A 20,806-nucleotide genomic window follows, 5' to 3' on the forward strand; every position below is an offset into this window, starting at 1 on the left:
ATCAGGCAATGTGAAAAAGGAATTATTAACAGTATTATTATCAATTAACGGTCTAAAATCAAATGAATGCTGCCACAACACAAGTTAAAGACCATATGTAACGTTACTCATTAACAATGCTGGGACGGGAAGCTTCCTCTTGGCATACAACATGGCACAGCACAACACCGGCATCTCTGACCTCTGACCTCTGCAGGCATGAACAATCAATCACAAGTGTCATCTCTAACAAATAGATAATAGATTAACTAAGCAGGTAGATATTCTGATAGTTTTTAACCTTGTTAACATCGTATATTTATGTTTTAACTTGTTTCACAAGACTTTTATTATTATGGGACTTTACATTCACGGTTATAGCCTATTAATAAATGAATAACCTTTTGTCCCTGAGACTGTTTTTATTACCTATTGAATTTATATCTAGAAGTAATAAAACACGAGATAATGCAGGTGTTCTTGATATGCATATTTATTACAAGAGACTGATGGACGTTGCCCCTCACAGACAGTGTATAAATCTACAGATTTAAATTGATTAGCTACAACAATTAGTTTCCATCAATTCTTGAGTTTAAAGATTAAAAAAAAAAAAAAATCATGTTAAACCTAAAACAAACAGGTGTAGCACTGTTAGGACAAGACACAACACTATGTAAATTATTTGACAGATACTATAGAAACGGTTACAGTAGCAAGATTCAAACCTTTTCGTCCCCATGATGTCCATTGATGGAATATCCCCCAAAGAGTTGTCACATAATCATGACTTAGTCCTTCTTGGTTTGGGTAAAGCAGAAGTTAAACTTCCCTGAATCAAAATAATATAAATTGTTGACATACAGTATCTTACAGTAATGTTGTACAAAGTGTGCCCCCCCCCCCCCCCCCCCCATTTAGGGACAAGATTCAGTGTATTCATGACAAGTGTAAAAGAAAAAACAGCACACGCGTGTGTGATGTCCATTCACAGAGAATCAACTGTGAATTCTTCAAACTATTTACAGTATAATAGTGTTTTCATAGACTATCTCAACAGGAAGTGCATACGGATTTATTGGAAAAACATTTAAAAACTACTCACTAGTTTTTTGTGAAATGGTGATAGCTACACATTTGCTATACTCTACATCCACATATTTCAGCCCTTCTACTTGCTATACAGTGTTGCTTCTGACTAAAGTCTTCTTTTGATTCTAACATGATGCATCATTTGAGCATTAAGGGGAAAGAAAAGGAGTGCTGTACTCTGTGAAATCTTGTTCAAATGTCTTTCTTCAAAACCAAACAGGTCTTTATGGATATGATTTCTAAACACCCTTAATATGACGTTAAAGTGGAAAATAACAGAGATATTTTCATTCTAAAACTTTAAACTTACAAAAAAATAAATCTATATAAAAGAGTAAAGACAGGAATGTTAATAGAAATATTTAAATCTGATTTTTTTTTTTCTAAATCACAATATACTATATTTTATTTCAAATAGTTCTTTTCTGATTGTTTCTCAGTTTGTGGTATCGAGGAGACAAAAATCTTAGTCCAGCTGTGAAGTGTCTGTCCTACTGATTATGAGTGCTGTGAAGTGGGTTTAAGGGCCGGCAACGATGGTGATTACAGTAACTGTTGATTCAGGCCTGACTAGTTAGTTTGTATAATCTGGCCGTTAGCTGCTGGAAGATAAAACCAGGTCTGGCTCCTTGGCTCCTTCCTGCCCACTGTTGCTGTGTCCACAGTTCCCCGTCAGCTCTGGGAAGAGGCTGATCCGAGCAGAGTGACTTGGGGAGCCCGGAGTCGGACTCATGCTGGGCTTCTTGGCAGGGATGGGAGGAGGATGGGCCCTCTCTGAGCGAGGAGTGAGGGGGGAGCGGATGCCCGGTGATAGAGGCCCTGAAGAAGGCGACCGCCCCCCGGGAGGAGTTGCTGCTATGTTGCGGTAGTCTGTACCGAACGGAGAGCTGCTGATTGGTGCCAGCTTGACGCCCGCCTGCTGGCTGGTGAAGCGGGACAGCACCTGAGTGACAGTGTTGCGGGCCAGCTGCTTAGCTGAGCTGTGCTCTAGTGGGGGAAGGACGGAGGAGGCGGTGGGGGAGAGGTCTCTCGGGGAAAGAGGGCCACCAAGCTGCTGCTCCAGCTCAGCCTGGCTCTGGAACTTGTGCCTGGCAGCATGGAATCGCTGGTTGACACCGGCCTGGTAGGAGAACTGATGGAAGCCCGGGCTGCCCAGACGCTTGGCAAGAACGGGCGAGGAAATGGGCGAAGAGGAGAGGGAAGAGGAGGCCGTGCTGGAGGGAGAGTGAGGGTGCGGATGAGGGTGAGGGTGAAGAGGGGAATGCAAAAGTGCTCCTCCCCCATTCTCTACCACCCCTCCATTTTCTGGTCCTCTCCCCTCCTGTGTTGGTTCTGACTCTTTATGAGTGTGATGGCCATTGACCTTTGGTAGTGAGGAGGATTTAGGGGCGACAGTTATCTTTCCATCTGGCTCAGTCTGCACAGAGGTGGACCCCACCACGGAAAGTGATTCTTTCCCCGCTGTCACAGCCTCCTTTACCACTTCTTTACCCCCTCCAGTTTCAGCCAGCCTCTTCCTCAGCTCCTCCAGCTGCCTCTCAAGCTCCCTACTCCTCTCCTCCTCTTTGCTGAGCCTGGCTTTCATCTGCTCTCTTTCTGTGTCAAACTCAGCCAGCTCCCTTTCAGACCTCACCTCTAGCTGGGCCGCCCTGCTCTTCTCGTCTTCAAGAACCCCCCGGAGCTTCTCCAGGGCACTGGTCTCCTCTTGGAGCAGAGTGCGGAGTTGGGAGACCTTGTGAGCCTCCTCTTGCGCCTGGCTGCTGGCTTTCTGGAGCTCCAGAGTCAGGTTTGATGAGAGCTGTTGCTGCTGGGTCAGTGACTCCTCCACCTGGCTCACTGCCTGCGCTTGCTCCTTCTCTAACTTCCGCACTGTTGCACGCTCCACTTCCAACTAAAAAGGGAGGGAGAGAGATACAAGATAAGCGTCAAGGCGAGGCAGCATTTCCACGTTTGACCACAAGGAGGCAAAAGAACACTGCTTACATTAGATCCATTACAGGATGAGAAACAGCACCATAGAAAATATAATTGTTGTTTTGGTTCAAAATGTTTTTTTTTTTTGGGATATGTATTTTTGCACTAAACCCATTATAACCTGCAACTGTATTTTTTTAAGTGATATGTTGTATCCTATTGTTTATTTAAAAAAATGTTTGCCAATAGCATTCATGACACTCGTGACGCTGTCATTTCATTAAATTCGCTCAATTCCTGTTTTTCTCCCAGTGTTCACAGAGTGTCTCCATCTTTGCCGGTCAGCTAAATGAACTACATTTAAATAAGGTCCACTTGAATGACGCAGAATGAGGAAAGGGGATGAAGACATGTCTGTATGTGTCGTTACAGGGTCAGGCGAGACAGAGAAAGAAGCTGCTGTTCATGTTTTGCCCTTTAAATAATAATTTGCTTGTTTGCGGAAAGTTCAGATTGCCATTACATCATTACTTGCTGACTAGGCAACTCACAACCTTTGATGAGTTAAAGAAGGAAATGGGAGGTGATGAAGTACAACCTAGTGTATACGATTACTGTACAAAAACAACACAGGCAGGAAAGCCTGAGGAGGACTGGGAGACACTCAGGAAACCTCCCTAAGCCATAAGGACGTTGTCTAAAGATTGTATAGTGACTGATTGTGTGCTCACAGTGTGTGTGCGCCAGATGATCTTGCATCAGACATGGACATTCATTATCTCAGGTTTCCTGAGGCCGTAAAGCCACATGGCTGCTGGACAACTAAACAATGGCCTCTTCCTCCTCCGTTTCCTGTGGAACAGCCCGGTGCTTGTGCATACGAGTGCTTGTGTTTGTCTGTACTTGAACAGGCCAAGCCCTGTCCACCCTACTGGGTTACACAATAGAACTGCAACGATGCTTCCCTGCTCAGTCGCTTGGTTTTAAATCACAGCTGCCACACCGAAGACGGACACGGTGCGGACAGGCGGAGGAGAGGCATCGTCTATCTTTACAAAACATACAAATACATACACGCATATTGCAACAGTACATCAGCCGTACCTGTTGCAGCAGTTTGTCCCTTTCTGTCTGCAGCATGAAGGTGAAATCATCACTCTGCGCAGACTCCTGAGCACGCCGTCGTTTCTCCTCCTCCAGATCAGCTATCATCTATCACACAATGAAACAATGAAATCACTTGACATGCAGACAGGGTTCTTGTTACAGGATTCAGTGCATTCATTTGAAAACATTCTCAACCCAGCCTATTGTGCAAAGTGTGACCCTGGCTGGATATTTGGGTTGTTGCAACATTGTCCAGACACTGAAGTGAAGAGGAGTGAGCTCTAGAACTCTCTGTGTGTGTGTTCACGACTGCATTACTTACCCTCCCGTGTCTGCTCTCAGCAGCAGCCAGCTGTCCCATCATCCTCTCCTGCATCTTCTTGCAGTGAGACATGACCAGTTTAAGCACCGCCAGAGGGTTCGGTCCCACCGCCCGGCCCTGCTGGTGTGTGCGAGACTGGGTGAGCGTGTTCTGGCGCTCTGAGGACTCGCTGTCCCGCTGCAGGGCCAGGAAGGGATCGCTGAGGTCGTACTCGCCATAACGCTCCTGGACGAAAGCATCTCTGTGCTGAGCCTAGAGACACACAAACATACAGCACACACATGTAATTGTGCCGTTTGGCTGTTCCTTTAACAGCAGGTACATGTACCTGTGGCCTACAGGAGGAAAAAAACGAATCTGTCCATGTAAATGTTCAGGATGAGGTTTTCTTTCCACACTGCAGCACAGAAAAAATGTGTTGTGAGATAACAAGAGGCCCAACTGTCAGTGCCAAGAAAACACCACGTAAGCTAACGCATCGCAAACAGAACAGAAGACTGACTCTTAGGTAATAACTTTATGTATCATATCACTATCCAACATAAGACTCGTGAGTAAGTGTGTGCAGGAAATCTGTGTGGAATGATGTTATTGTCAGTGTGAGCAAAGCAGACGGTCGTTCCTCTCAACCCAAACACAAAGAGGTGAAGCGCGGCTGTCCAACCCCCACCAGGGGCAGATGTTAACTCCTCCCCAGGGATGCAGGGGTGAAGGACCGGGTCCATGAGATCAGACACAAAACGCAGAGCTGTTTCTAATGAAGAAGCTACATCATACCTCAGCGAAAAACTAAATAATTTAATAAAGAAACAGATAGCACACTTGTTTAGGGTAAAAATGAAATCCTGAGCGCAATCAACTACTTTCCATTTATCATACCCTACTCAGGCGTGTTTGAGAGAAGCAGGCTGGAATGACAAAATGAAGTGACACGTGATAGGGCCTCGTTGACCTCACAGCGGGACACAATGATATATCATCCGGATGTCTCATTTACTACATACAGTGAGTAGGTTTGAGTTCTGGAGGCCTGCAGCGTCAGCTGGCGGGGCTAGTGACGTAAGCACAAGCCACAGAGTTCAATCCACGTGCCTTCGGGACACCCGTCGCTGTCTCCCCACACAGTCCTCATCAGACACCCCCGGTCCTCCGGCCCCCTTCCTCTCCCTGCCCAAACACGCATTGCACTGAATTCCTCTGCTTGTTCATTTCTCAGAAAATGCCTCTCTCTACTAGCGTCGTTTTTCTCACACGCTCTCAGACTGGGGCAGCACACACACACACACACACACACACACACACACACACACACACACACACACACACACACACACACACACACACACACACACACACACACACACACACACACACACACACACACACACACACACACACACACACCCTGAGGACATCAGTAAAGAGGCAGTATTTGAGGCTGAACAAAGAATGTGACCCTCAGTGAAGAGATTACAGGACTTGGACAAAGACACTGTCTCAATGCCTTCAGTTTTACGCATTGTCTCCATGTCTGAAAGGGTATGAGTGTGTATGTGTGTGTGTGTGTGTGTGTGTGTGTATCTTTTTTCCCCCTTTTTTGTGATTATAAGTGTGTGTGTGTGTGTGTGTGTGTGTGTGTGTAAGCCATTTGCACGTTTACCTGTGGCTGTGTTTTTGTGCTGGGCTTTGGACTAAAGCTGTAAAGCTTCTTCATCTACTGCAGCTTAATGAGTTAAATAACTGCTTAAATACACCATTAAGGGTCGGGCTGTGATTGGATTGTGTGTGTGTGTGTGTGTGTGTGTAGCAGTCCTAGCCTAGAGTCTGGTCTCCCGTAGTTTTCTTGGGATATTTCTGATCATAATGACAGAGTGTGCTTTCTTCTATAAGAGGGCACAACAAGCAAACCCTCTCTGCTGCAAAGCTCTCATTTCTGCCCAGCTACTGATGACAAATGTCTCTACAAGAGAGAATATATTATATGCTATTCATCCACCGTTTCATTATCAAGAATTCTGTTTTTGAATTTGCATCAAGTATAAAAGAATTCCTCTACGATTCCGCGCAGTGTTGCAGCTATAAACACGTGTGCTACAGCTTGTTCTAGCATTGCCTTCTCCAACAGCTTCTATCCTCTAATGCGTTCCCGCAGCTGTGCCGAGGTGTGAAAGACAATCTGATGCTTTTCACCTGGGAAGATTCTGTCAGTCAGTTCCCTACAGCCTCAGGGCACAATCATGCCCTTGTGTGAGCTGAAGAGAGCCAGGGAGTCCTGTTTCCTGAGAGAGCCTCTGCGATGACTGTCACACAATGAAGTCAGCAGCTCTGACTGCTATCGGGTGCACATCTCCTGTTACACATGAACAGTTTAGCCTTTAAGCTAACTGCTAAATAGTACTGTGGATGAAAGAAAAAAACAGAATTGCTATCAAAATGAGCAGGAATGCATGCACATATATATATGCGTGTGCATGAGCTGGCATGTGTTTGCACACCGTGCTGCACGAGGTTCTTAGCATAACCGTCTGTTTCCGGGGTAACATCTCAAATCCAGCAGCTTTGCAGTGGGGGGTTATGGGAAAAGAATGCGTTCCTGGTGAATTAGTCTACTAGTCAGAAGAACAGTTAAGACACACAGAGACAAAGGGACACAGCAGGACCAGACCTGTCAGATATGAAAAGCTTCTTTCGTGGAACTTAAGGAGTACCGCGCAAGCGCCTTTGCAACAAGAGGACAGAGGACAATGCAGAATAAACGAGTAGATGAGGTTGTAGTTCCATTCAGTCATTTCAAACCAAAAACAGGAGTTTATAAATCGAGACTTTTGATCATAAACCTGCCGCGCAAGAGAAGCACAGTGGCGGGTAATGCTCTAAGCGTGGAATAGGAGACGGGCTACAATGTGAAGCAAAGAACAACAGAAGACAGTCGGTCAGCTGCAGACCATCCTCTTCAGATTGATGCCTCTGGCTTCAGGGTTTCCTTGGATGAGGAAGTCAGTAGTGCCGTTTTTCTTCCCGGGGAGTGGACACAACTACTCTGCTCTACTTAATAGTAGAAAAGAACAAATAGTCAACGGACCGCCCGTCAGCCTGAATAACCGGCCTTGGCAGTTGAGAAGTATCAATCCACCGGCTGTCACATCTGATTGAACAGAGCTGGTGAGGCTGCAAACTCAAACAGACACAAAGGGCTCTGACCCATTTTGTTGGTCATTACAGAACAGTCTTCTGGGGAAACTCGTAGCAAATGGGAAATGAGAAAGTGAGACAATGTCTTCGACTGCAAAAAGAAGAAACGCCTCTGCTTCTGGTGCGTTACCGACCCAACAGTACACACGCCTTAGTTTGGTTGAGCACTAGATAGGGAGGTTGTGGTGACAGTCTGGTGCTGGGGACTAATGACTAGCTAACCAGCCACGAGGGATAGTTATCATCATTATCTACACAACTTACAGGATACGATTGTGTAGCGTTTACTTGGGAGAGCCAACATTGCGATTGTACCCTCTTTAAGCTGCATTTGTTGATTTTTGGCAAACTGTCCAAGAAGCTAAAAGACAAATGTGTGACAATGGTCGGCTGTAAAAATCAAAATAATCATCTAAAGGAGGCTGGACGATTAAAGAGAAGCTCTGTAGTGCTATAGAGTTGGATCATCATAATACTCTGTGGTTCCGACACTACAAATTACATCATTTAAAAGTAATAGATAGTGGAGGCTTGTGTCCTGACATCTCTTCAGATAAACATGTACTCTCATTGACCGACATCCAGGATGAGAGCAGTTACTTTGGTCCTTAACGGGCCAGGTGTACCATCGTACTGACAATATAGCAGCAGCTGGTTTAGGCCCTCATCTGCATTCACTGAGAACTCACTGAGATTGTACTGAATCAGTATCTTAAAAAAATTGGGAAATGAATAACCGGTGAGTACATGCCATTTGTGCACGTTCTGCATCATTCATTTCTCAAATGTGTTCATTTAAAATACCGTCCGGGAAGTTCACAAAAAGCGAACACTGGTTTTAAATTACGTGGCAGAGCCATACCAGTCTCATGCAGAGAAAAGAAAATAGAAGAGAGTGAGAAAGAGTGAGCAAGAGAGCCACATGAGATTGTAAGTGCAGACCTTTTTGAAGTGTAAGCTAAGGTGTGTGTGCTTGAGGATTAAGCTGTGTCCTCCACACCTCTCACCCACACATTAAAGATGGCAATAAAATGACGGCAAACAAAACCTCACCTAACTTTAGCGGCCGCGCAACGAGACAACGTCCAAGTAATGTTTAACTGCCTCGGTCGCTATCATCAGTGGTCAGTGAGGAAACATGGGAGCAGGTGATCTCATCTTTGGTCAGGCAATGCTTTTGGAGAAGCATGACATATCATTAGGTGGAACAAGGAAGTGCTCCGGAGTCAAAAATGAGATTTGTCACTGATGTCACAGGCACAAACTGCATTGAAAGAGCATTTATTTTTTCTTATCTCAGACTGACCTCCTGTATCACTAATCTATTTGTAGCAGGCAAATACTCTGCTGTTCAGTGCAAATACCAGCGAAGGGTGGAACTTATTACCACTACAGATACGATCCATTATTTTCGAGCTGGGTCTCGGGATAAGAGAGGCTGCCGTATAAGGACATCCTGAGGAAAACAGTACCCGACCCGTGTCGCTCACATGGACTAATCATTGCTGTGAGTTGGGTACTTTGATGTCATCTCAGAATTGTCCGGTCAGCGAGCTTTACTCTCTCTCAGGCCTCGGGCTCAGGATGTTATTATCGAAGCGCTTCACTGACATCATAGACCAGTGTGCATTACACTGTTCCATTAGGTATTTCCTTGCTTTTAAGGGCACCCTCATGTCCAAATTGGGCAGTGATTCTTGTAGGAGGAACACAATATACAATCTTATCTGAACAGCCCATTCTAGCCGGGCCCTATTGTTTTAGGGAATCGGGAAAACACGTCAGCCTGCAAAAATAGACATAGCCTTTTAGGATTACAGGATATGACATCATACGGAACACACAAACAGGACCTGCTGAGCATGACTGCAACATTTTATCCACAGCAACCATCTGATGTTCTGGGTGAGCAAAGTTCAACCCATTGCCAAGCAGCGATATTTGCGTCACAAAAACAACAGGTTCAAAGCAGACCTGAGACATATTTATACATCAGTGTCGGACGTGTGTTTCCCACTGTGTTCACTCCTTTACTTGGTGTCTCGAAAGCAGCGCAACAACAATTGAGGAAGGACTGACTTTCAAGACTGAGAACTTGCTCTCCGCTGGATTTATGCCATGTATGCCTGACAGAGAGAAGATAATAGTGGCATTAGTTCCAGTATAGATATAGACAATCATCAACTGAAAAGATACGCCACTCCTGTTGGAATGCAGAACCTGTTCCGGGTGTCGTGTTCTCAGGAATCTTCAGCGCTAATAAATCTGCTTCTCTGTCTCCCTAGTGATGAGAACTAAAAACAGCAAAGTGAAGACTCTGTAGAGACAAGTCCCAAGGGTGACGCCATCTTATTAGTAAGCAAGCACTGAGACAGTTCCAAGTTTCTGGGGGGGGGGGGGGGGGGGGGGTTTCGGGTGAAGGAAGGGTTAAAAAGGCCCCTGGATGCGAATGTCCCAAGCAATCTACAAGCAACCCAAGTACTTGCAGCTGAGAGGTGAAAACATTTGAAGTTGGAAAAGATTGTTGGGGATTTGAGAGCCTCTTCTGCCTTACTCAGCCTGACAACACCGAGGGGAGAGCTCTAGTTAGAGAGAAAACACGGTGGCATGTCACGATCCAGGAAGAAATCCCGGAGGGGAAATGAAAAACAGAAAAGACAGAGTGTACAAACAGACCTCTCGGGTGCAAAATCAATGCACAGACACAGAGCTCGATTAAGGACACATTAGCCTGCCATCAAACCCTAACACCCCCCCCCCCCTCTGCGGTCACGTGTCTACACACAATCTGCCCTAACGTGAACCAGTCAGTGAAAAATGGTGCACAGGCCCCGAGTGGTAACAAGGGAAATCTGTGATTTGAGCCTACAACTCTGTACATCCTCTCCACAATAAACACTGCAGCCTCTAACTGGCCCACCAGAGACCATCGTGTGTGTGTGTGTGTGGGCAGATAGGACATGGGTCGTGGTCAAACATTAAAGACCCCCCCCCCGTAATGTTGCTGTGTGTGTTAGGACGAGAGAAGGAGGAAAGGAGGGGGAATAGCGGTTAAAGATACGGAAAGAGAAATCAGTACAGACAGCCAGGCGACTGTACATTTGTCCTGAGGGGAATGACGTGTGCGTTGAGTTTTTCGGCAAACCCTGCCTTTCATCAGATCTTTAAAAACTGCGGTGACAGATGCTTCTGAGCCGGTGCGGTTAGATCAGTTTCCCCTCAGGCCCTGGCAATGAAATTCTCCCATGATGACAGCCTCGTTTGCATGCAAGATAAACTTCATTATCAAGGCCTGTTCATTAGAACAAGGCAGTGGTGGTTGCTACTTGTGCTTATCACAACTTCAATCACTATTTCAGACAATGAGTCAAGCGTTCGGGGCCAAAGCAGCTTCACCTAAGCATGGAGCAGCTGCTGCGGCCATGAGTCTCGACTAAAACATTGCCAGGCATTGTAGCCGAAGGTAAGCTCAGCTCTTTCACTTGAATATGAACGACTGAGACAGACAAAACTGAGGATGTAAGGTTGTTGCTGCATAATGCCTGAGGTGCTGTGGACAATGTGCACTCAAACTGTGGACAATGTCCCTCAAAACATTCAGAAGTGGTCTGAGATGCACAGATGCCTTGAAAGACTGCCTTGTCATCTCCGTAGTCTGTGTTTAGGGTTCGAAACTCAGTTGGATACAGCCGATTTGCGAGTGCCAAACAACTCTCAAAAGGTTTGCGGTATGCACCCGAGGCAAGGTGCCAAACAGCCACCAAAGCCTTCACTTTGGCCGAGGGCAAATTTTTGTTTCGATTCAGCGACAACGGGAGTTTTCCCAGATCAAAACAAATAGTTACTTAAGACACATTTGACACAAATCAGGTATGAACTGGAGTAAGTCTGAACTAACGCCAGGACACAATGTGGACGTATCCAGGTCTGAATAGTGCCTGAATGGAAATAAACACGGATTTCAACTGGTCTGACCAGCAATAACGTCTGCTCTGGTGGAATAAAAGGCCTGGGAAACCAGAATGACTCCTGCGCCATTGTCTTTACTAGCTCTGTTTCCTTAGCTTCCTGTTTACACATCCCCTCCCTGCTAGCTCACATTCTTTTTGGGGGGTGTCATGCTGAAACCGGTCTATTTTAGTGTCCAAGGATGTCTTCAGTAAAGACAGAGAAAAGAGTTGTATTTAATAGGTAGCTGTGATGGCTATAATCCTATAACTCACCCTGAGGGCATGTATGACCACATCCTGGGCCTCCAGCTCTCCTTCCAGGACACTGAGGAGAGTCAGCAGCTCTGCTCTGCTTAGAGCCTCCACATTCATCTTCTCATCCTGAGGAGACAGAGGGAGCGTTAAAGAGATACAAGAAGCAAATAAACACAAAATGCAATCAGAAGTATTTAGCGAATCAATAAATAAAAAACGGTCCAGGTGTGAGAACTTGTGTTCTTTCGTGTAGCATATTAGCACTTAGTAGCAGATTATCAGAGTGCATTTATGGCACTCGGGGTCCCATCTGTGGCCTCTCACTGGGTTGTGCTCAGGGTTATAAACAGGAAGTCATTAGCATATCTGCATGTTAAGTTGCTGAAGGGACTGAGGACAGTTGTTATCTCTATTCCGTTCCCACTGCGAAGATTCAGTGGGTTTCCAAATACCAACAGCGTTAGACAAGTGTGATTGAATGAAACGTGTTATTTGGCACACACTTTTAAGGTATTAGCCATCCCGCACTCCATCCTGTGATTCATCCGCTAGGTCCAGTCATAGTCACAGGGTCCAGACATAACACACTTCACACAGCAGACATCATCCTTAAAAATCAAGAGAAAGACAAAACACAGCTGACTTCATCTTGGGTAACGTCGCTTTCATGTTATTTACAGTGCCGCTCATTATGTGTGTGACGAGGATATGTGCAAGCTGGGAGGTCAGATAACAGCAGCTGTAATGATCAGCCTGTCTCTTACACCTGATGTTGTTCTCTCTTTGTCACACACACACACACACCATGAATAAATAAAACAGACGCAGGATGCTTTGAAGGTTGACGGCATAGCCTGTGCAAGATTCAAATCCACATTAAAGTGTCTTGGTAAGGTGTTGGGCTGCCGGAACAACCACAGGGTGATGCTGCGAATCACAAGGGTCCCAAATATACAGTATAGGTGAATCTGATTCTTATCATTTTCCTGCTCGCCAAAGCATTCAGTGACACCTCGTGTTCTAAAGAATCTACATTTGTCATGTTGTTCCTCACATTTCTTTATGTACTTGTCACCCGTCTGTATTAATACTAAAAGCAACTGTCCTCATCTTCACTTTAAACTAACCTCTCCTCTTCTCTGACAGCAAAGGTTGAATCTCAAGTGAAGGCAACTGTTTACTTTCTTGCGGCAGCGCCCAAATTCTTGGGTGCATTCTGCGGCTCACCACACATTCACAGCAAAGCAACAAAGTGTGTGTGCAGCACTGGCTACTCACTTATAGTCTCACACACACACACACACACACTGATGTAAGTTAGCTTGGATATTAGTGTGTTTGAGCTGTTGGCTGTAAATGTAGGCAAATCTCTCTCTCTCTCTCTCTCTCTCTCTCTCTCTCTCTCTCTCTCTCTCTCTCTCTCTCTCTCTCTCTCTCTCTCTCTCTCTCTCTCTCTCTCTCTCTCTCTCTCTCTCTCTCTCTCTCTCTCTCTCTCTCTCTCTCTCTCTCTCTCTCTCTCTCTCTCTCTCTCTCTAAATGTGTCACCCGATATCTGTAAATTATCTTCCATGGAAAATCCTTCCAACATTCCAGGGATGCCCACACCACAGGAAGCATCACTCCAGAGTCAATCCTTGAATCCCACTCTGTAGAGTTGCAGTTTGACTTTAATATGGACACCCTGCCAATGTACCAGTGTTGTCACGAGATGGTACATCCATGCAGATCAGCCAATGATGATGGAGGCACATCTACAAGTCAATATAAAAGGCAGAACAGTGGACAACAGTCTCATGCGTTCACACACTGCAGTTCACGGCTTTACAATAATCTCTCAAGCAAAGCCTGGGTTAAACTTTACTCATCCTAGCTGAGTAACCAGGCAGGGTCTGTGCTGGGACCGCTCAGTGTGTTCAAAGCACTACATGATGGCAGCGGTTGCTCAGGATCCACCTGCCCCGTGGGCCTTTTGTCTGACACAAGGGACTATGTCATTATTTTCCGTGTTGGCAACATTCACTTCAATTGCTCAAGTGTCACGGACATCACACAAACACCAAACTAGCCATCATATATAGATTGCCTGGAGTGATAATGGCAAAATCAATAGTGCATCAATATCGCTGAAGTAAACACACCCATTAGCCCGAACACTAACTCAACATAAGACCCCTGGTCCTCAGCGACTGTTACTCTATTTAATATCTTTCTAAATACTATTTCAGCATTATTATTAAGCACAAAGTCCTTCCTGGTTTGCGGCTGTAAAGTTTCACTTAGGCTAATGTGAAAGGGCAAAGCCCCATCCAGAACGAGCAAGTCGGGTCAGAAACCCGTCTATGGACTTTTGCCTTTTCTTACTAAAAAGCCTGACTAAGTTGGAGGCTTAACTTCTGGAAGCCATGTAGCCAAATATTCCCACAACCCTCCGTGTAAAACATACCTTCATGCGCACCGCTCAGCCCGCATTAATTGTTCTCCAAATCCAAAAAGGAGGCTCCCCAACAGCATGAATCAAAGCGGTTCACTGTCATGAACGAGGGCGAACAACAGACGGTCAGTGACGACGCCGCCAGCCAATCAAAGGGGCGTAGTGTTACAATCTGGCCAATGGCTCGCAGGCTTTCCGCTAGGGGGCGGAGATTAGGGCGTTCCGGGCTCTGTGGGATAAACCTCTTTGTTTCGGACGTCCAGTGTTGATTTCCACCCATTATTGTCAGGCAGCGTGAATTGTTTGAATTGATAACAGATTTGGCAAAATGATGGCACACACACTATAGTTGCATGTTTACTTCACGTTACAATACTAGCATCTAAACTTGAAGTGAGTGCACTTCAACTGTGGATTATTTGTAGCCTAACCTAGAACACACATGCATTTTGAATTCGATTTAAATGATTGCAAAGTTTGCTCCTGCACAGACAATCCGTACATTTACCACGAGAACTCATAGAGCAGGTTATTTCTCAAAAATCCCCCTAGAGAATTAACGCCTCGTGGGGGAGAGGGCTTGCATCGTCTCTCACTGTGTTGCATCGCCCCCTAACGGCCAATTAGCAGTATCGCAACATAATGTGCCTTATTTCAAACCTGCCACATTTGGAGATCATGATTTAAAATAGCAGAGCAGGAAGTGCTGGTTTTGTCACATAATATGGGTGTGTGAGGTCATGGTGCCATTCAGCACCTTGAAGCAATGGCATAACATTTAAAAGTGATTCAGTGGAATAGAGGGTTGGCATTGAATAGTCTAATCTTGTTCTTTACATCCCCTTCTTTTGTTTCTCTACCTTTTCTTTTAGACTCAGTCTTATTGAAAAGCAGGAACAGAAACATGATCTTTGAGGCGTTTTAGTTAGAAGATCTGTTCCTATTGTTGCTGAAAGACAAAGATTGTATCACCATACAAGCCTGCATGTCGTTCTCACCTCTGTACACACCAGACTGAAAGTCCTGAATTCAAAATGTTACTGAAGTAAAAGTGTTATTCTGCTAAACTGTCGAAAGAAACTATGTACCTTGACAAGTAGTACAAGTAGTTTAGCTACTTTTCAAAACTGCTATTACATTTTCAAACTAAGGAAAACTTGTTTGCCTAAAATTACAGATTAATAAATTAGATACATTTTAAGGATTACCCTTTTCAAAAATGTGACAAAGCAGCGAGACCACACAGACCAAAGTGTGAGCACTTTTATTAGGCAAATAGAAAACAAAGTCACAAATGGGATTGCAAGAATATCAGTAATGTCAAAATGTTGTGTACGAGGCCTGTTGACATAGTTTCCTGAGCCAGGCCCACTCGGGTGCACTTTGGAATGAGCTCTTAGCTCCACCCTCTCAAACTTGTGAAATAAGGAGTGAAGAGGACAAAACAAATCACTAACAACATGGAAACAAGCAAAGCTGGATAACTATACCTGCGCATATTAAACTCTCTGCAGGCTCATCCATATAATATAATAGTATTTGTTTTTTTTAAATTGTTAACCGTATATTTCAACAGTTATGTAGAGTTTGATCCTGTTAAAAAGCACTTATACAAGGATAGTAAAAGCAAGAACAGCAATGGTGATTTATCATAAAGCACGCTCTTTTATATTAAAGAGATTACACAAATTCATATATTCAGTTAGAATACATAGAAACAAAACAAAACATCAGAAGATGCTTTTGGAGCCAGGCTGTTGGCTGGGCAAGTTTTGTTATTGTAATTATGTAATGCATAGTCAATGTTGTTATTGAATTCCTTTTTGAAAGTGTCACAAGATGGTCGGTCATTTGAAGTTGTGTCCTGACCGCAGTTAGCTTGAGGGAGGATCTGCAGTGGCGGTTCTGGGCTCCAGCTTCAGTTCGATGGGAACCTTGGGTGTGGTGAATCCATAATTTGACAGCTCCATTGGAATCTAGAAAAACAAGACACGTGTCACAAATGAAGCCCTTCGGAAGCTCAAATACAATCTCACCCAACATCTGTCACTGCTTAAAGACCACAGATACTGAAAGTCCTCTCACTTGTGTCTCCTTGCATGTGACAAAGCTGAAGTTCTGGAGGATCTCCACCAGGGCCAACTTCATCATTACGAGAGCAAATCGCATGCCGATACAGTTCCTTGGCCCTGCTCCAAATGGTAGGTAGGAATAAGGATCAATGCTGTCTTTGTTCTCTTTGCTGAACCTGAAAAATGAACACATATTTTAAATTGATTAGCCAAATGACTAGAATTGGGTCAAATCTGTAGCCGTAGCCTGCCATTTATGCAGTACCTTTCAGGTTTGAAGGATTCAGGCTCAGGCCACAACGTAGGGTCACGATGGAGAGTGTAAATTGGTATGATGACAACAGTTCCTTTAGGGATGGTCACACCGTCAATGTCCACAGAAGACTTTGACACTCTCTCTAATCGATTAGCAATAGGGTACAGCCTCATTGACTCATTCAACACCATGTCCAGGTATTCCATTTGCATCAAAGCTTCATAGGTTGGCTGACCCTGGAGTATAAAGTAGTCATTAGTTGGTAGAAGAGGATTAGTTGCTGATAAAAACAAAATTGAATTACAGTATAAAAAAAATAAAAAATAAACCTTTTCTGGGAAGGTTTCATCAATCTCCTCTTGCAGGGTCTTTTGGATTTGAGGGTGAGTTGCCAGGTTGTAGGCTAAAAATCCCATTGTGGTGCTACTTGTTTCATAGCCAGCAAAGATGAATATCAGAGCCTGAGACAGGATCTCGTTGTCAGTCAGTCCTGCAACACAAATGCATTGTAACTCTGCGGTCTGGAAAGACTCATATTGTTAACATGAACCTTTTTAACGTCTGACTGGATAATTATGGAACTCAGTGGGTTGTCACTGGTCTTTGACTCTGATTCTAGAACTGGAAACAGACGGTGACTGTACATCAGAGCTCTGGATGAATATGAAGCCTTTTAAAACAACTTGAAATTGTTGTTTACAAGGTTCTGCAAATCATGTCATAATGTCTTCATAGTTTTACCAGATATTTTTAACCCGATTCTTTGTTTGACTTCAACAGTCACAAAGATGCTCTCTTCCTTCCTTGCAAACTTCCTATTTACTCGTCAGTGATTGACAGAACGCAAAATGACGTTAACATTCAACTTGAGCATAATAAAAAGCAATGGCTTTTTCTTAAGAAAGTGACCCTTGATATCCTGAATTTTAACTATTCAGCCATGACTACAGAGAAAATCCTGAACGTCACTTCCTCCCTCTGGTTTCTTTCTCTACCTTTGTCAGAGCTCGTATTCTCTTCGTCGGTCATCGCCGTCTGAGAGTCCACCATCAACTGCATGAAGTCCACTCGGTTCTAGAGGACAAAAACAAGTGGATATCCTTATTTGATTTTTCAGTTTGTGTTCAAGGGAGAGGTTATGAACACAACATATAAAAACCAACATCAAATCCATTGTAGCTAATGGACTGTATAAATATTACCTTGTGTTCATTCTTATTCCGGTCTAATTTGATCGTCTTTAGAAAGTTGTAGAATAACTTTAATACTTCAGAAGGGAACAATGTCACATCCATCTTCGCAAAAATTGGCGACAAGAATGGAAACAGAACTGAAATGAAAAAGAATTCAAAATATATAGTTAATTCAAGGCTCAAAGGGACAAGTTGAACAATCTGATTAAACGGCGTAATGTTTGACATACCCACAAGCACAAGCAGGGGATTCAGGATGTTGAACTTCACCATTCTCTTAATGTTTGCTACAAAAGGATCGGATGGATGGTTGATGGAATCAATGTCCACACTGAAGGCAGTGCTGGTCACAACATCCATGCTGTAGGGTCCAAACACTCTGCAAAAAATGGGGTAAAGTGTAATGTAGGAAAAACTAAGACGTGAAACCATCCAAAGTTTTGTGTTAAGAAATAAGAAAATCATCTCTAGAACTGAAAAGTACAGGTGAAGAGTCTGTGTCCAAATCTCATCACAAACACATTACTCACTCTTTAACATCTATGACTTCATCCGCCTCTACATTCTTGCGAAGGGTCTTTAACAGATTACTTGAGTGGTGCAACATTATAGAGTACATCTGCCCAAAAGTAAATAACAAAAACATTAAAATCATGAAATATGTACATACCGGAATCATGGACCAACTGGTTTTAGTGCACATGTGAATCAATATTTCTCATTACAAATATGTTAAAGCTGCAGTGTGCTTTTTAACCTCTTTCAGGCTTCCACTGGTGAATGACGGAGAGAGTACACTGCGAATCCTCTTCCATTTCTCATCTTCCACTATTGATACGGCGTCTCTTAAGGGTCCATTTAGACCAAAATCCTAACCCCCACATACACACACACACACACACACACAGAGGATGTCTTCTTTACGTTATGTTCTTCGATTAGTATTGAGGTAATAATTTGGGAAATTTCCCCGACAATGTATTTTTCCTTACCCGTCTGTTGGTGAAGATTGAATAACACTCCTTGACCAAGATGGTTTTGATCATAGCTGTGTCCACTGTTGCCAGTAAAGGCTGCCTGCCATCGTACAACCTTGTAATGCGACAGCAGATATTGTGTCAGTCGTATCTTGGAGCACAGCAGGAAAAATGTACAGTAGGGAATATTTTTGCGTGCACACTTACCCCCACACCTTTCCGTATTTCTGATAGCATTCTGTGTCAAAATTGTATATGCCCTATAGGGAACGAAATGAGAGCAGTGTGAACAAGGTATCAAAGCGTCAGCGACCACTGTTCTAATTTAAAAAATGTGTCTCACCTTTCTGTACTCCAAAAATGTCCCAATAAAGGGCATGGGTTTGGGTCCAGGGATGCCTATTTTCTTGAAAAATCCATATGGTGCATATCCATACCTGAGGATTAAAAGCAGGATTAGAAAACAGAGACCAAATCCCTCCGTTGATCTACCCTTCTTTTATGAATTCTTCCAGACTTTATTTCTTTCATGCATTCTCCGAAAGGATCTCCTTTCATATTGTCAATTGTTTTCATCATAAGTGAAAAGAAAATGGGCAAGTTTAAAGAAAGACATTTTTGAAAAAAATGTCATTGGCCTATTTTATTGCGTTGGTTTTTTGGGCATAACCCTTCTTCAGTAATCATAAATTGAGAGGTGGCTTTTAAAAGTAAGCAGTTTCATTCTTTACATATAAAAGTAGCAGTTATAAAACAAACCGGTCCTGCTACATAATCAACTTTCTTGTATGTAATGATGTAATGAATTTTGTTAATGATAGCTTGGTTCAATATCTGTCCCAATAGTCAAGGCCTTCCGAAACTGGCTCACTTAAATGAAACACAGCCATCGTTAATGTTATTAATTACACCTGTGTTTTTCCTGCCATGACACGTCCAAGTATCGGCCCCGAAAATGGTCTATTGAAATATAATGCAGCGTTTCACAGCAGCCATTTTGCCATGTCATAGCAGAGTAAACACAGGTGTAATTACACCTGCCTTTACTCTACAATGACATGGCAAAATGGCTGCTGTTAAAGGGGCCTATTATGTGGTTCTGTGCTTGACTCACACGGGTGATTTTAATTATGTTGGCTGATAAGACCTCTTCACTGTGTGGGACTGCACACATGGGGCTTTTTAGCTCTGTTGGGACAAATTACAGCTTCATAATCTTTTTTTTTTTTATGTTGTGGTTTGAAAAACAGCTGTTTCACAGTGCTGCTAAATAGAGCAAACGTTAGAGGCCTAAAGATGTATTAGAACATGCATCAAAATGATTTAAGATAAACATTTGTATATATATATTCCGTATAGAAACAGGAAGTAGACCCAGGGGCCATGGGGCTCTCAGCATTTTTTTTAACTTCAGCCTCGAGGACCACCTTCCCAAATAAATGACAAAAGAGTGTGTTGCCACATATCAGCTGCAATTACTGTCACACATCGCCAACTGCCAATGAATCCAGATTTCATATATTCATTGTTTTATGTAATATGCTATGTGAATTATTGAGCGCATTTAGTTATAAAAAAAACTAGTTTTGTTACTAAAAAAGTATATATATTTTTAATTAAATCTAACCATTGGGCAGTACCTCCACCAGTGAGAACAGGCTACAATCACATCTATTCACTTCCTGCTGCCTGATTGTTTTTCCGTCTGCGTAGCAACTCCGCCTGACAAACCAGTTGTTTGAAACTACTCTGAACGCCTACTGACTGTAACGAAACAGCTAAATTAATTATTTCCGCTTGTTATGTGGAGTTGTCTCGTGTTGCGTACAAACTCTGTCTCTGGGGTTTTAAAAGACAGAGGTAAACAACACCACAGAGGCTACTTACACTGTGATCAGAGTGATGACAAACACTATTAAAGTCCAGGTCTCGATGGAAAACTCGGGGAAAAAGCCCAACTTTGTTCCAGGTCGGACTCCTGTTGATTAGACGGTCTCTTTAACCGTTGAACTTGGGTAAAGTTAGAAAGATATTGACAGATTCGGACTTCCCGGTTCAATAAATCG

The 20,806-nt window shown here is 43.7% G+C and overlaps 2 protein-coding genes across 2 annotated transcripts; both read right to left on the bottom strand.

The window, feature by feature from the left end:
* Positions 1–877: 877 nt before the first annotated feature.
* Positions 878–12,347, bottom strand: LOC142955365 (CTTNBP2 N-terminal-like protein). The gene is made up of 5 exons (XM_076096870.1): positions 12,315–12,347; positions 11,830–11,937; positions 4,415–4,666; positions 4,090–4,197; positions 878–2,962 (listed from the first exon to the last, which is right to left on the bottom strand). Exons 1-5 carry the CDS (start codon positions 12,342–12,344, stop codon positions 1,667–1,669), a joined length of 1,794 nt encoding a protein of 597 aa, XP_075952985.1. The 5' UTR covers positions 12,345–12,347; the 3' UTR covers positions 878–1,666.
* Positions 12,348–15,491: 3,144 nt separating this feature from the next.
* LOC142955376 (cytochrome P450 3A40-like) lies at positions 15,492–20,779 on the bottom strand. The gene is made up of 13 exons (XM_076096879.1): positions 20,628–20,779; positions 19,084–19,177; positions 18,948–19,000; positions 18,756–18,855; positions 18,521–18,634; positions 18,294–18,382; positions 17,994–18,142; positions 17,773–17,900; positions 17,566–17,644; positions 16,900–17,060; positions 16,580–16,806; positions 16,328–16,490; positions 15,492–16,218 (listed from the first exon to the last, which is right to left on the bottom strand). Exons 2-13 carry the CDS (start codon positions 19,117–19,119, stop codon positions 16,117–16,119), a joined length of 1,401 nt encoding a protein of 466 aa, XP_075952994.1. The 5' UTR covers positions 19,120–19,177; positions 20,628–20,779; the 3' UTR covers positions 15,492–16,116.
* Between the last annotated feature and the right edge of the window lie 27 nt (positions 20,780–20,806).

The sequence above is a fragment of the Anarhichas minor genome, unplaced genomic scaffold (assembly GCF_050575085.1).
Source record: "Anarhichas minor isolate MPS153535 unplaced genomic scaffold, ASM5057508v1 ptg000003l, whole genome shotgun sequence".
NCBI classification, from domain to species: Eukaryota; Metazoa; Chordata; class Actinopteri; order Perciformes; family Anarhichadidae; genus Anarhichas; species Anarhichas minor.